General features: G+C 39.2%; 2 protein-coding genes across 14 annotated transcripts in view; both read left to right on the forward strand.

The window, feature by feature from the left end:
• ube4b (ubiquitination factor E4B, UFD2 homolog (S. cerevisiae)) overlaps nucleotides 1-2738 on the forward strand; it is a 17947-nt gene extending 15209 nt beyond the window's left edge. For both annotated transcript variants that reach the window (XM_017417825.3, XM_017417826.3), the window contains 5 exons: nucleotides 264-398; nucleotides 517-708; nucleotides 1145-1319; nucleotides 2130-2276; nucleotides 2447-2738. In XM_017417825.3, the coding sequence (XP_017273314.1) occupies nucleotides 264-398; nucleotides 517-708; nucleotides 1145-1319; nucleotides 2130-2276; nucleotides 2447-2511 (714 nt within the window). In that variant the 3' untranslated portion in view covers nucleotides 2512-2738. The remainder of the gene's footprint in view (nucleotides 1-263; nucleotides 399-516; nucleotides 709-1144; nucleotides 1320-2129; nucleotides 2277-2446) is intronic.
• Nucleotides 2739-4683: 1945 nt separating this feature from the next.
• kif1b (kinesin family member 1B) overlaps nucleotides 4684-13428 on the forward strand; it is a 57733-nt gene continuing 48988 nt past the window's right edge. For 6 of the 12 annotated variants that reach the window (XM_037976955.1, XM_037976953.1, XM_037976954.1 and 3 more), the window contains exons 1-2: nucleotides 4687-4980; nucleotides 6094-6248. In XM_037976955.1, coding sequence (XP_037832883.1) covers nucleotides 6143-6248 — 106 coding nt within the window. In that variant the 5' untranslated portion in view covers nucleotides 4687-4980; nucleotides 6094-6142. Of the gene's footprint in view, nucleotides 4981-6093; nucleotides 6249-13428 lie in introns of all 12 variants that reach the window. The other 6 variants (XM_025006219.2, XM_025006220.2, XM_025006210.2 and 3 more) reach the window with 4 other exon arrangements.

Raw genomic sequence — 13428 nt, forward strand, 5'->3', positions numbered from 1 at the left:
CCTTGCTGCTGAAATGTGCTATACAAATAAAATTTGATTGATTGATTGATTGATTGATAAAAAAGGTGGTTCAAACTTGGTGCCCCTTAGTATCACTGCTCTTTAATGTATTTCAATCATTCCTTCACTGTTAATATTTGGTGGTTATATCTGTCTTCTGTGTACAGTTAATGATTGTTCTGAGCTGTGAAACTTTGTAGAAGAAAAGAGCTATGGATTGGAACAACGGTGTTTAATCATCTTTGTTGTTGTTGAACTTTCAGGAGCAGCAGCAGAGCCGGCAGTCCCAGCTGACTCAGGATGAGCGGGTGTCTCGTTCTTATCTAGCTCTGGCCACAGAAACGGTTGAAATGTTCCACATTCTCACCAAGCAGGTTCAGAAGCCTTTCCTCAGGCCTGTGAGTGTCACCGTTTCCTCTGCATGCAATCAAGGCTCCGCAGTAGTGAAATGAGCCGGTAACTGTTCGGACATTTTTAAACCAAACTACATTCAAAACGCGTTCTATATTCACACAGGAGCTGGGGCCTCGTTTAGCCGCCATGCTGAACTTTAACCTTCAGCAGCTCTGTGGGCCCAAGTGTCGGGACCTGAAGGTGGAGAACCCTGAGAAGTACGGCTTTGAACCCAAGAAGCTCTTAGACCAGCTGACTGACATCTACCTTCAACTAGACTGTGCCCGCTTTGCGAAAGCAATTGCTGATGATCAGGTTGGCACTGACAACAGGAGAAGTGTTTACGTTTCACCACAAATATGTTTAACCTTAAATACGAAGCTTTAAAACCTACAACAGTTGCACAAGTCATCAACTGTGTTGGCACATTTAGATCTGTACCACATGTCTGTCCTTTGTAGCTTTGAGACTTGATGTGATTAAAGTGTTGCATCATTTTAAAGATATTCAGTTTTAATAAACATCAGGTTTAAGTTGGAAATTGACAATAAAAGCCAAAAAGTTCTAAATTTTTTTTTTTCTGTTTAGTCGTCAGTTTTAGGTCAGCATTAAGCTGAAATTTAAAGCTCTACAAGCTTTAAAGCTCTTTCTCTTTTACCAGTAGCTTTGTTCATGTAGGGCATTTTGTGGGTTTGTTACCAGTAACATGCTGAATAACTCACTAAAGATTTTCCTTTTCCTTTCTTTGCAGCGGTCATACAGCCGCGAACTGTTTGAGGAGGTGATCTCAAAGATGAGGAAGGCTGGTATCAAGTCCTCTATTGCCATTGAGAAATTCAAGCTGCTATCAGAGAAGGTGGAGGAAATAGTTGCTAAGAACTCCCAGTCGGAAATGGACTACAGTGACGCACCTGATGAGTTCAAAGGTGTGTTTCGTTTGTTAGCATGGCTGATAGTTTTGGTATCTGATCACCGTTTTAAAGTGCAGGAAGCACTTTTTCTTTTTCCTGCAATGGTATTTCATTTTCTCTACTTCAAGAACTGCTATCAGTTGAAATACTAAGAATAAATGTATAAAAAATGGACATATAGGAGAAGAAACGTAAACTTGTGGTTACCTAATCTACATTCAGTGTGTTACTGAACTTTTGTCCTCAGAGGGAAGAAGCTCCTTTAGTCTGACCCCGGGTCGTTCACTGACAGACAGGATCGTCAGTAAATTCCAGACATTTGCAGCAGATTTTGCAGCTCATACAGATCATATAGACAGCTTAGAGCAAGGTTATCCTGTAACCACAGACTTGATCTAATCCAGAACGAGAATGCGGTCTGCATACCACCTTTGATTTTTTAGATGCGTCTGCCGGCCCACCACAGTCGAGGGGAGTGTGCCGTATGGGAGGCTGGAGTATCAGCTGTCGTTGTGGTTACAGTATTACAAGACAGGTTTTATTTTTGTAACGCACAGCCCCCGCTTTAACAACCTTGTGACATTTCAATATATAGATTTATGAAAACCCCAAGTTTTTATTGGATTTTTGCTTTATGGATGTTTAGATGGGTGCACTAACTTAGCTGTTATATAATCAATGTTGTTTTTCTTGCAGCTCTTTATGCTCACACTTTGTTGTGTTTGTAAAAAGCATGCCTAGATTGTTATAATCTAGAAGTGTGTTTATGCTCCCTGGCACGTTTCTGTCCTAAGTGTTTATGAAATGCTGTTTATGTTATCGCAGACCCTCTGATGGACACCCTGATGACCGACCCTGTGATGCTGCCTTCGGGGAACATCATGGACAGATCCATCATTTTGCGCCACCTGCTCAACTCCCCCACTGACCCCTTCAACAGGCAGCCCCTCACAGAGAGCATGCTGGAGCCAGGTACCACCGCCGCGATGGGACTTTTATCCCGCAGTGCATGAAAAGACAGAAAAATAGTTTGTTCTATTTGAAGCGAGCGATTGCAACACAGTTATCTGTCCACCTAATTTACTTCCTGTTGCGTTGTGTTCGTTGTTCAGCTGCCTCTCACCGTGTCGTTTATTCTGCAGTGCCTGAATTAAAGGAGAAAATCCACACCTGGATGAGGGAGAAGCAGGGTGGACGGCCTGTCTGAGGACTGACCTCTGTTCCTTAAATCATGAAGGGATCGGTCCAAATGTCCTGCGTTCAGTGTCACCGCTACCAATGAGAACAACTTTTTGAATTGAAGGGGAGAAAAAAAAAAAAAAAAAAGAAAAAAGAAAAGACAACTTGATTGGATTTTTATTTGCATTTACCCTTTTTGTCTCAAACCATTATCATGGTTCTAAAAGCGAAACATAATAAAGTTAAGACTTTTAAGTTTTCTCTCTTGAGTTTGTGTTTGTGTATCAGAATATGAGATGTGTTTAACAGTATTTGGTTCCGGTATTAAAGTTTCACACAGTTGTGTTGTTTTTGTAGCAACAGATTTAACAGGGCAGCGCATACAGTCTGTCCTTTACTCTAATTTGCAGATCCTAAACTGTTTTGTAATGTTGGCTTTATTAAAATCTTAGAATAATTTGCAGGAGAGTTGAAGTCTGTATATTTGAAAGCGGCTGTGTGGGTTCTGATAAAATTGCTGGCCTTGATATTTTTATTTATTCATTGTTTTTATCTCTACAGAGATATCGCGCTCGAGTCTAAACAAATTAAGCTGGTGTCCCAGATCTAACTTGTGCACAGTTTGTGCCTATAAAGATAACAACCGGAACCATTAAAAATGCAGCGTAACAAACAAATCGTAAAACTCTGTGTCCTTTAAGTCGTCGAGGGAAATGAGCAGTGGCTTAACAGAATACAATATGTTCAGATCTACATGTTTTAGACATATTTCCCTGCTGAGTACAGTTTTCTTTTTTTGTGTGCTTGACTTTAAGAAGTGAATCTCCCAGGCTTTTTCCAAGTAATCGTAATAAAGAAAAGATGGAGACAAAAATGTGTAGCGCGTCCACCAGAGAGACCTCTTAAAACAACATGATTTAAAATTTAAATGGGAATTTTAGCTAAGTTTGGCCTATGTTTTTATTTTTGAAATGGTACCATCCCTAAAATAACCTTGCTCATCTAACAGGACAGAAAATAACTACCAACTGACCAGTAAGTCAGGACTTTGAAAATAAATAAACAATGATCGTGATATTTCACATCTCATTACTGTGTTTTCCTTAGATTAATTAATATGTTTAAAATGATCAAAAGATGCATGTAATATACAACTTATTTATAAGGACAGGAAAGCTTCTACAACTCAGGTTTATCAGTAAATATTATATTTGGAAACAGATGTACAAGCTACCAGTAAAATAACTGAAATGGTTGAAAAATGTTATATAGCATGAACTTTATTTCATATAATTTGATAACTTCAAGTTTTTTCCTGACAATGCAATTTGTTTGGGAAAGTGAGTTTATATATATATGTGAGCTTATTCTGTTTCTTTAATAATTAATAACTAAAGTGAGCTATCAGCTGTCCTAAGGACATAATTTAGTGTTAGAAAGGTTTAACAGGAAATGTATCTTAAGCGGTGAAAACGCTCCCTTAGTACTTAAGCTTTTCAAATGTTGGACAAAATCTGACCGTGAAATATGTAGATAATTTGGGCAAAAACACATTCACACATTTTTTTTTTTTTTGTCAACTGATGAAATATGCAGAAACCATTTGTATCATGGATGTTTCCATCTGAATCTTGCAATTTGTCCATTTTGTGTCCACAAACATTGTGGGTAAAATTTCATTAAATTCTTGTCATTTTGAACTATTCTGTTCATTTTTTTGTGTATTTTAAAGTCATCTTTTGAGTCATATTGTTGCTGTAGTGTGCAATAATGATCATTTTTTTAAATCACATTTTGCTAATTTAGTCTTTTTCTCATTTAATATCTTTCTTTTACACTTTATTTAGTGTTTTTCTACATCATATGTCTGAGATAAAACCAGATGCTTCTGTTTTGTGTTTACCTGTACCTGTCATTTTGATAAAAGTTGAACATGCTTGGGTGTGGTACCGCCAGTTTCCCGCTGGGGGGCGCAATTTGCGGTGACCCTTGTGATGCGGTGACAGCGGGTGCGGGGAGCGGTGGGTAGAAATCCTGCAGTGTGGCGTCACGATCGAAAAATGGACACAAGTCCCACCCACTCCCCCCGGCTTCCGACTCAGTCGCTCCCCATTGGCTCTTCGGCGCATTAGTCAGCCACATCTCTACGCTCATTGGCCCGTGAGCCTGCCAGTCAGCACGCTTCGAGAGGGAGTTGACGTAATCTCTTCGGTAAATCAAGGCGATCCATCGATTCTCATTTTCGCCTGGGTGCAGCAAGGCGTCCGTTTTCTGTCGCTGCGAGAAGATAAACTTGTTAAAAGGAGTCGCCGTTTCTTATTACCGTATCCATCCGGCGGAGGATACCGCTATAATGGGTGTATTTCAAGGACTTTGTAGCTGTTTACGTTCGTGCAGATTCTGATTTAAAAAAAAAAAACCAACACATCCTGTCGCGCGCAAGCTAACGTTAGTTCACGCCACTGACTGCTCCGGTGGTACTGGTGAGTCTTCAAACGTGAGTATAAACGATCAAATTGTCGCTGTATTTGCTTTTTTGACTGTTTTTGTTGACATTTTTGTTATTACGGACTAATATTTTTTGCTGGCGAACAGCTGTTGGCATCACAGCGCATTAGTCATACGGCACAATTTACGTCACGTCGTTTACGATAAAGATTATTATTAAACATTATTCGCGTCAAATTAGCAAAACTATGTTGTGTTATTAGTACCATGGGCATAATATTCGTCTACATATTGATAGCTGTTAACCCCCTGGAGGTTAGTTCTGTCTTGTGTCAGTATAATAAGCGACTCTGTCCGCCTTCCAATGAAAAGCTGTATTTCAGAGCTACAATTATAACTCAATATCAGATTTTTATTCTGTTACCTTGCCGTGCAGCAGCAGTGTAAATGTGAACAATGTGTTCAGTTTGTGGTTGCTAATTTAAGCATGCAACTCTCTTTATTTTTTTTTTCCTGTTCTGTTCCACAACATAGAGAGGAGGAGGAGGATTAGCCCACTTCTTAACATGGGGCGAATTTAATTGTGAAAATCGGACATGTATAAGCTTTTTGTGCAGAGAGGAGGATGAGCTGTATCACATGCAGGCAGGCAGGCCCGGCTCGTTGTCCCACTGTTAGCCCACACCAAAAAGGGGAAGATAGAATTTCATGGGCGTATGCTTCAGCAAGTATGGCTGACTGCAAATATTTGGGTGGAAAAAAAAAGCAAAAAAAAAAAAGCACAAGATGCTTAGGTTATGTAGTCATCAGTCAGGATGTATGGTTTAAATTGACAACAAAGTCTCATTGTTGTGTTTTGATCTTAATATTAGACAGTGCACAAACAATGACAGGATTCATGATGTTGTTTTGCCACAGCACAATTCCCCATACGATGGGGATCAGTTAACAAAATGCATTTTGACTTTTCTTTAATTGTTAAAGGTTTGATTAATGCTGTTTACAAAACCGAGCAAACCTTAGTGGCTTTGCTCAGCCATCTTTGTTGCCTGTCTGTTACTCTTGAATAGGTGCATTCTGGCAGAAAATGCATGGACGTCTGTTCTTTTGACAAAAGAGATACACATGCCTTGCCTTTTTAATTATTTTTTATTATTCTCAGGAGGGAGATACAAACAATCTTACTGGGAAAACGGCCCTGAACAGCAAACATGTCTGGGGCGTCCGTAAAAGTTGCCGTTCGAGTTCGGCCCTTCAACACCAGGGAGATAAGCAAGGAGTCCAAATGTATCATTCAGATGCAAGGCAACACTACAAGTAAGTCGTCTACGGGCCTATACACACACACACACACACACACACACACCCCACATCTTGAACTGATGCAGGTCTGTCTGCTAAGAGAGGTTCGGTCCACCACACATTCTCCCACGTGGGCTTCCTTCGGGGGTCTTTGCAGAAAGCAGCAGAATGAACAAACTGAATAGTGGACGGTTGGGGACAAACAGTCTGAAAGAGAATAAAGGGCCCACAGACTGAAATGCCTCCTCCTCTGAAGGGGCCTACATGCCGGAGGAGGCACCATGTGAGAAATGCTCAGTGAGAGATGCAGGGGTCGTCTCACAGCCTAACCTGCCAACCTCCCCAGTTCGTCTGGGCTGTTTCACTTTCAGTGTTTTATGACGGATACTTGTGCGGTTTATGGTCACGTTATCTCTGAACTTACACGAAGCTTTTGTCTAATGCTTGTTAAAAGGCAAATAAAATGTTATGGGAGGAAGTTTTCTTTTCATTCATATTGCTGTGATTCACCTGAGAAACTGAGGTAGTTCGACTGCCTTCATTTGCACTTTCTTATTTTTCTGTGTTGACAGGTTTTGTCGCTTTTGACGACAGATTATAGGAATCAAAAAGTAGGATACCGATGGGTAGATGACAAAGCTTTTTTCGACTTGCAGGCTGTTAGGTTGTATACTTTTGCAACATGTGCAGGATGTGTGTAAACAAAGCTACAGTATTGCTAATGAACAAAAGGATGTGGTTAAAAAGCATGGGTGTGTAAAATTCTGCTAATTTTGAACTGGGCAAGATTAAAATTTAGTAATTTAATGGATCGATTTTTTTTCATTAATATGTCAAACATTTCTGGTTTAATATCTGTAGGTGTGTTGCTTCTGTACGGCATCCTTGTGGAATTAAAGAAAATAATGTATATAAAAGTAACAGGAAAGCAACCTTGTTGTGTTTTCATGCGATTCGACCTGCTTGTGTCTGTGAATCGTCTGTTCTGTACGTCCCATTCCAGCAGGCAGATGAACGCCATCCCCCTGACGTTAGCAGAAACAATTAATGACCCAGTAATAAGACAGCTCGTGACAGAAGAAATCTGTTCTTCCAGCAGGCTCGCTGGCTTTCCTCTAGTCTTGTCTGTCAGTCTTATCAGCCTCATTAGATTAAGCCTTTATGAATCTTCTTTAAGATCTAGTGTCCCTCCTAGATATGGCTCGCTTGTTCTTTATCTCTCACACTCGCCCAAAAAAAAAAAAAAAAAAAAAAAAAGAAGCTTTGTGTTAAATCTCCAGTACTTTCACTCTATATCCTTGGGTTTTCATTATGCCAATGTCACCCGAAGGAGCTTACGGGTGACTTGTGGTTTGTGGCAGAACTGCAGTGGCATATGCAGCGTTTTTGTGTGGGGGTTAGTCAGCGAGCATGTAAGCGAGGGAGAGAAGTAGGCTGCAGCACTGCCTACTCTACCTCCCATTGCACGGGCAGATTGCAGAGCAGAAAGGGAGGCTGGCAGGCAGCCATACTCTGCCTTCATCAGGACTTCATTGCAGATGGTATGCTGAGAATGCTGTCTTATTAGGTTGCTGAGAGGTTTAACAATACCTAGTAGGTCAAACACGTAAGAATACTTGCAGCTGACATTATTTGAGAAAATTCCTACCATTCTGTAGATGTGGATTTCATTTTTCCTCCTTACAGATGAGCTTACTTGAACATAGTTTGTTGTTGTTTCTGGTAGTGTTCTGTACTGTCCTGTGTTTTGAACTTGGGGTTGTGAGAAAAGGCAAAATGGAAAACGAGTTTATACTCAGGAGAGGAGATGGAAGCGACTGTACAGATACTTTCCAGTGACTGGAAATTTTTCCTCGTATGACTGATCACATGATAAATGAGCTGTTAGTGATTTTTAGGGGGAGAAAAAAAAGCCTAAATCCAGCTGACATGAAAGAATAAGTTGCCAACTGGGGGGAGAAAGAAAAACTGACAACCTCTCTTCTTCTCCTTTGTGTGTCATCAAGACAACTAATAATTTCTTCTATTTTTCCCCTCCTAGTTCACATCCATCAATCATACTTTTTTTGTTGTCCATTACAGTTGTAAAGATTATTGGAATTATTATTGGGATTATTGGAAAGGTATTGGAAATCTGATCTTACCCTATGTTGGGAGCTTTTCTCTGTTCAGACCAATAATGCTAAGAACTGTGTCTCTTATGGCAGACTTTTTATGTTTGCATTTTTATTCTTTTCTAACAGATGGCTTCAGTTTTCTGCTCATACACAGAAGCATGGGTGATCAATCATCATACGGTCATCATACAAAGCTCTGACGTATGACCTCAAAAATATCCTATGAAAGCCTTTCTGTGAACAAGGCCAGAATTTGGTGGTATCTGCTCCATCAGTTACTTACCTTTTATTCTTAACCTAAATCCCAGCAATCGCATATTGCTCTATTTTGTCTCCATACTTCTTTTTGGGAAGAAGCACCTTTATTTTTTATAATTAGCACCGTTAACTTTATCACTCACCACCTGCCAAACCGAGTTTATAGTACATATAGTTGCCCTAACGTGGCTTATGGATGATGGCTTTCTCTGTGAAAGAATCCAACAATAGCTGAATGAAAAATGGGGGGGGGGGATAAGAATCTTTTAACTTTACATATGTGCAAATGTGTCTGCTGACAGTACTGATTCCTGACAAAGAATAGAGATTTCATGTCCAGGTATTCATGTTTAAATACAGCGTCTCCTAATGTTGAGTCATCTACATGGTGAGAAAATGCACAGTAAATAAAATGTTTCTTGTTTGTGATCTCTGATCGGTTTTGCTTGTAATTTTCCCACTAACTAATAGCTGATAGATGCAGCTTGTATGTTCCCCTAATTGCTGCAGCAAAACTGCCAAACGCTTCCAAAAATTTATGGATTTTCCTTGGCAGTAATGTATGTTTGCATATTGCAACGATGCAAGCGCGGTTCTGGAAGTTCCTGTGAAATTGTGGTTAGAGCACAAGACAAAAATGGTGGAGCAGCTTAAGGTCAACAACAATGATTAAAAAACAATTCTCTGTTAGCGAAGCATTTCATTTATAACAGAAATTCTACTGCTACCTTCTGGCTAATGCTTGGCTAGCTTATTCACTATACTTTTTAATGGAAATGTGTCTTTTTTTCAACATAAGGAACCAGTTCTTCTGAATTTCTTTTAATTTAAATATTAACTTATCACCACTTCAGATGAAGTCTTTTATCAAATACACATAAAACCTCTTCCAGTCAACTTTAAAGGTGATATTTCATGTTTTATGTTTTGCTTATGGAAACGCCAATAAACAATTAATGGAACATCTACAAACACTTCCCAATCCCCTTCATGTAGCAGGATTTTATAATTTAGCCTTCATTACATCGTACTTTTCCTAAGAAATGGTTTGAAAAGCTGTCCGAATTAGGATCAGCGTTTAGATGGTGCTCACCGAACACTGTGTCTGCAGTTCATAACAGCACAGTACTTCTGTATTTATGCTATTTTAGTGGGTTTAAATCAAAACGAAATCTGCCAGGCAGAAATTGCATGTTTCACTGAGTTGCTGGGTCAGCTCATAGGTGTTTGGCAGATGCATGAAAGAGGCCAAGACATTCCCCCTATTGTAGCTCACTCAAAGGCATATGTGTCCATTTGTGTTTGTGTGTGTGTGAGTAGCTCAGAGAATGGTAGAGCTTTGGGGCAAGAGCAGGATATGCTGTCTCCCCCTCCCCGTCTCCTTTTCCAACAATGCACAGAGGGTTGTCGAGGATCGGGTGCAGGCAGAGAAGCAGCAAATTGATTATCCAGTGTGCGCGGCCTCTGCAGGCAGCCTGGAAAGAAGCAGAGGCCTCATTCAGCAGACTCCTAAACATACCACAGCTAATGTAATTATAAAGGAGAGTTGCATTGTTTCAGGTTAGTGTTTCAGATGTTGAATAAGTCTTGCACATCCTGAGCTTTCATTTGGGCTGCGATGTTCCTTTCATCTCCATTTTGTTATGTAATCTATGTGTTATGTTCCCCTTAAGCCAGTGAACAGAAACTCATAAATATAATGTTATGTAAAGAACCAGCAGATTATCTATGCATTAGAGTAGATCATCTATCCATTAAAGTAGGTGATCAGTGTTCATGATTGCATTTGCATATAATCTCCTATTAGATGCTGGTTTACCTACAAGAAACCTCGTCTTGTTTTCCGGAGCTAGATGTGAAACAGTGTTACACCTTTTTTGACGATGAGTAAACTACAAACAAGCGAATAGAGCAAACAGAAGGTCACCCCATCAATTAAACCTTCACCTTTCAGTTATAATTCAACCAAGTGTCCTCTCAGTAAGAGCTAAGTGCATGGTGACATTACAACCCTCCCCCCTGCAGGGACGAATAAACTCAGCTGCAGTGTCAGTTTCACATGAGAGGAGGCCATCACAGGAGCAGAAATAACAATAAACCTACCTCATGTGAATGAATTATAGTCGCTGAAGAGGATAGTAATGAGACATTTGTGTGAGAGATGACCATCCTTCTGCTGAACACCGTGTAGTCTGGGACGATTGACCCACTTAGGCCCAATAATCCACCGGTTTGCTTCAGGTCGCCACGCCCTGGCCCTGTAATCCCTCTGACCCTTGTGGATGCACACAGATACCCCATCAAGATGTTGCATTTCTCCCTTTTGGCTCTGATTAGTTTTTTTTTTTTTAGTCCTCTTCTTCTTTTTGATCAGTCGTTCCTCACAGATAAAACCCACACAGGTTGAACTCCTAATGAGGAGGGAGAACAAGCAGATGTCTGTTATCAGCTTTTTCTCTGCCACGGGACTGTCAGGTGAGAGGCACAGGCGCATGTTGTGCGATGCTCGCCCAGTTCTGAGTAAATCTTCTCGTGGCAGCTCTGTAATAGAAAGTGACAGAGTTTAGCACCACTGACGGTTTGTTTGGGTGAGCGTTAAAAGCTGGGGAGACCCCGTGTGATTTTTGTGGCACTCCTGCACGGCCAGACCCTGGAATTTCAATGTAGGAGCTGTTGTGGCTTTCTGAGTTTGATCCAATGGGAAATCCAGTAAATTTCATTCAAACATGTCGTCTTAGTGGACGGTATTGATAAAAACAAATAAAAAAACAACTGACTATGTTCAGTTCTAAAGCCTGAATTACACCTTTGTCTTTATTGATACTTTTACCAGTGGATTTGTCGTACTATTCTGAATGGACATACAAGAGATTATAGATCAGTTTTGTGATGGAGCACTACAGGGGTTTTTGAAATTTGTTTCTCCTGTTTACTTCATCATATCCAAAGAAGTGATTGTTTTTCTTTTGTACACCAAACTGTGATGAACTATTTGTTTAAACATCCACCTGTCTTCTATGCTCTTCAGTTGTCAAATCCATAGCAACAGATTTCTTTAACTCTATAAATATTTTGAATTAATGAGTACAACTATTTTGTTATATATTTGTTTTTTCTTTTAAAAAAACTGAATTAGGTTTGGTTTACCCCACAGTGTTTTGCCTTGGATTATTTTCTTCTTGCGTGTCCTTGTTGTCAGTGTTGCTAGTTGGTTTGTAGTTAATGAAATAGTAAATATGTATTAGGAATGGGACACAGTCTATGTTGAACGTGTTTGTGTTGACTCATTTCTCACAATATTTATTTGAATTAGTAGCCTCAGTTTAGTAATGTTTTCTGTGAATACTAGAAAATTTAAAGTTTTCAGATATTGTAGTTTTCTCTGAATATTTAACAAGATCTAAACCGTGTTTTATATTTGTCTAAGAAAAATACTCCTTACCCAGTCATCCAGTATTTAAAGCTGTGTTGCAAATAATAAATACTATTTTTTTTTTTTTTTTTTACAGTAGCCTTATTGTTTTGTGCTAAATCATTTTGTAGTCATAAGAGTTTTGCAATGAAGAAGAAACCACAAAATGGCAGTAAAATCAGACAAACGCTGAACGCTGGAATGTGACAGTGGTAATTAAAACAGGGTGGTTACAGTTTGGTAGCTTACAGGATTGTTCAACTTATTTGTCTTAACTCTTCAAAATTCTTTTTTTTGTCTTTGTTCTCCATGTTTGCTACTATATAAACATTTGAGTCCATAAAGCTGCAGTTACTTTTGCCATTTAAAAGGTTAAACTATAAAATTTTAACTTATTTAAACCTTAAACTTAAAGAAAATAACCTTTTTCAGTAATACCTGTTATATCAGAGGGTTTAAAGATCACTTCCAGATTTGTATGTTGTCTACTATTTAACACTACATGTAAAGCATTACTACTAATACGGACATCCCAAAATCTTTTTAAAAAACAACTCAGCTTTTATTCTGTAGCTGAAGATGTTGCGCTTCTCATCTGGTGAGATTTATTCTTTTAAAACTGGAGAGCTTTAAACGCCACACTCTGTTTTGTTTTTAAATTTTGGATTTGCCATGTCTTGAATGACTAAGATCTTCACCAGCATCCTAATATACAACTATAAAATGTATAACCTTATTCAAAACACTTAGTCATATTGTTCTTTCAAAGAATAGTGTCTTATCAGATTTGTGATCAGTTAGCCTTAAAATCTTTTTGGAATACATGAATAGATTCGGACCAGTGGATATCTGTCATCTTATCCGTTTTATTTATTTCTTCATATTTGCAGATGTTTGATCATCTCGTTGCATTTTATGTTATCTTAACTTTGAAGGCAGGCTGCGAATGAGCTCAGTGGAATCTGAGCGAGCCTTTTGTAGCAAATATGGCATATTAGAAGGAGCCAACTAGAGAGGGGGAGGGGAATTAAAACACAGAGACGGTAGAAGTCAGGCACAAGCTCTGTTCACGTGTAGAGTAGCGTGAGGCAACATCGCATCAAGCCACCCAGCTGGGAATGATGGTTTTTATACTTTATAAGGTCTATGTCGATGAGCTCGACTACAGAAGAAGGCAGAGTCCTTGTTTGACATCCGTTAGTGTGCAGAATAACCGTTTTGTGATTTAGACAGTCTGTTTCTCTTTTGAGTATGGAGGGAAAATGGTTCCAAATTACCTGTGTGTGTGTGTAAAAGGATTTGTACGTGTGTAAAAGGATTTGTGCGTGTGTAAAAATATTTGTGTGTGTGTAAAAATGTATTTGTAACTCGTGTAAGCATCTTTGTGTGTAAGTTTGGATAGTTGTAT

The sequence above is a fragment of the Kryptolebias marmoratus genome, linkage group LG8, assembly GCF_001649575.2.
Source record: "Kryptolebias marmoratus isolate JLee-2015 linkage group LG8, ASM164957v2, whole genome shotgun sequence".
NCBI classification, from domain to species: domain Eukaryota; kingdom Metazoa; phylum Chordata; class Actinopteri; order Cyprinodontiformes; family Rivulidae; genus Kryptolebias; species Kryptolebias marmoratus.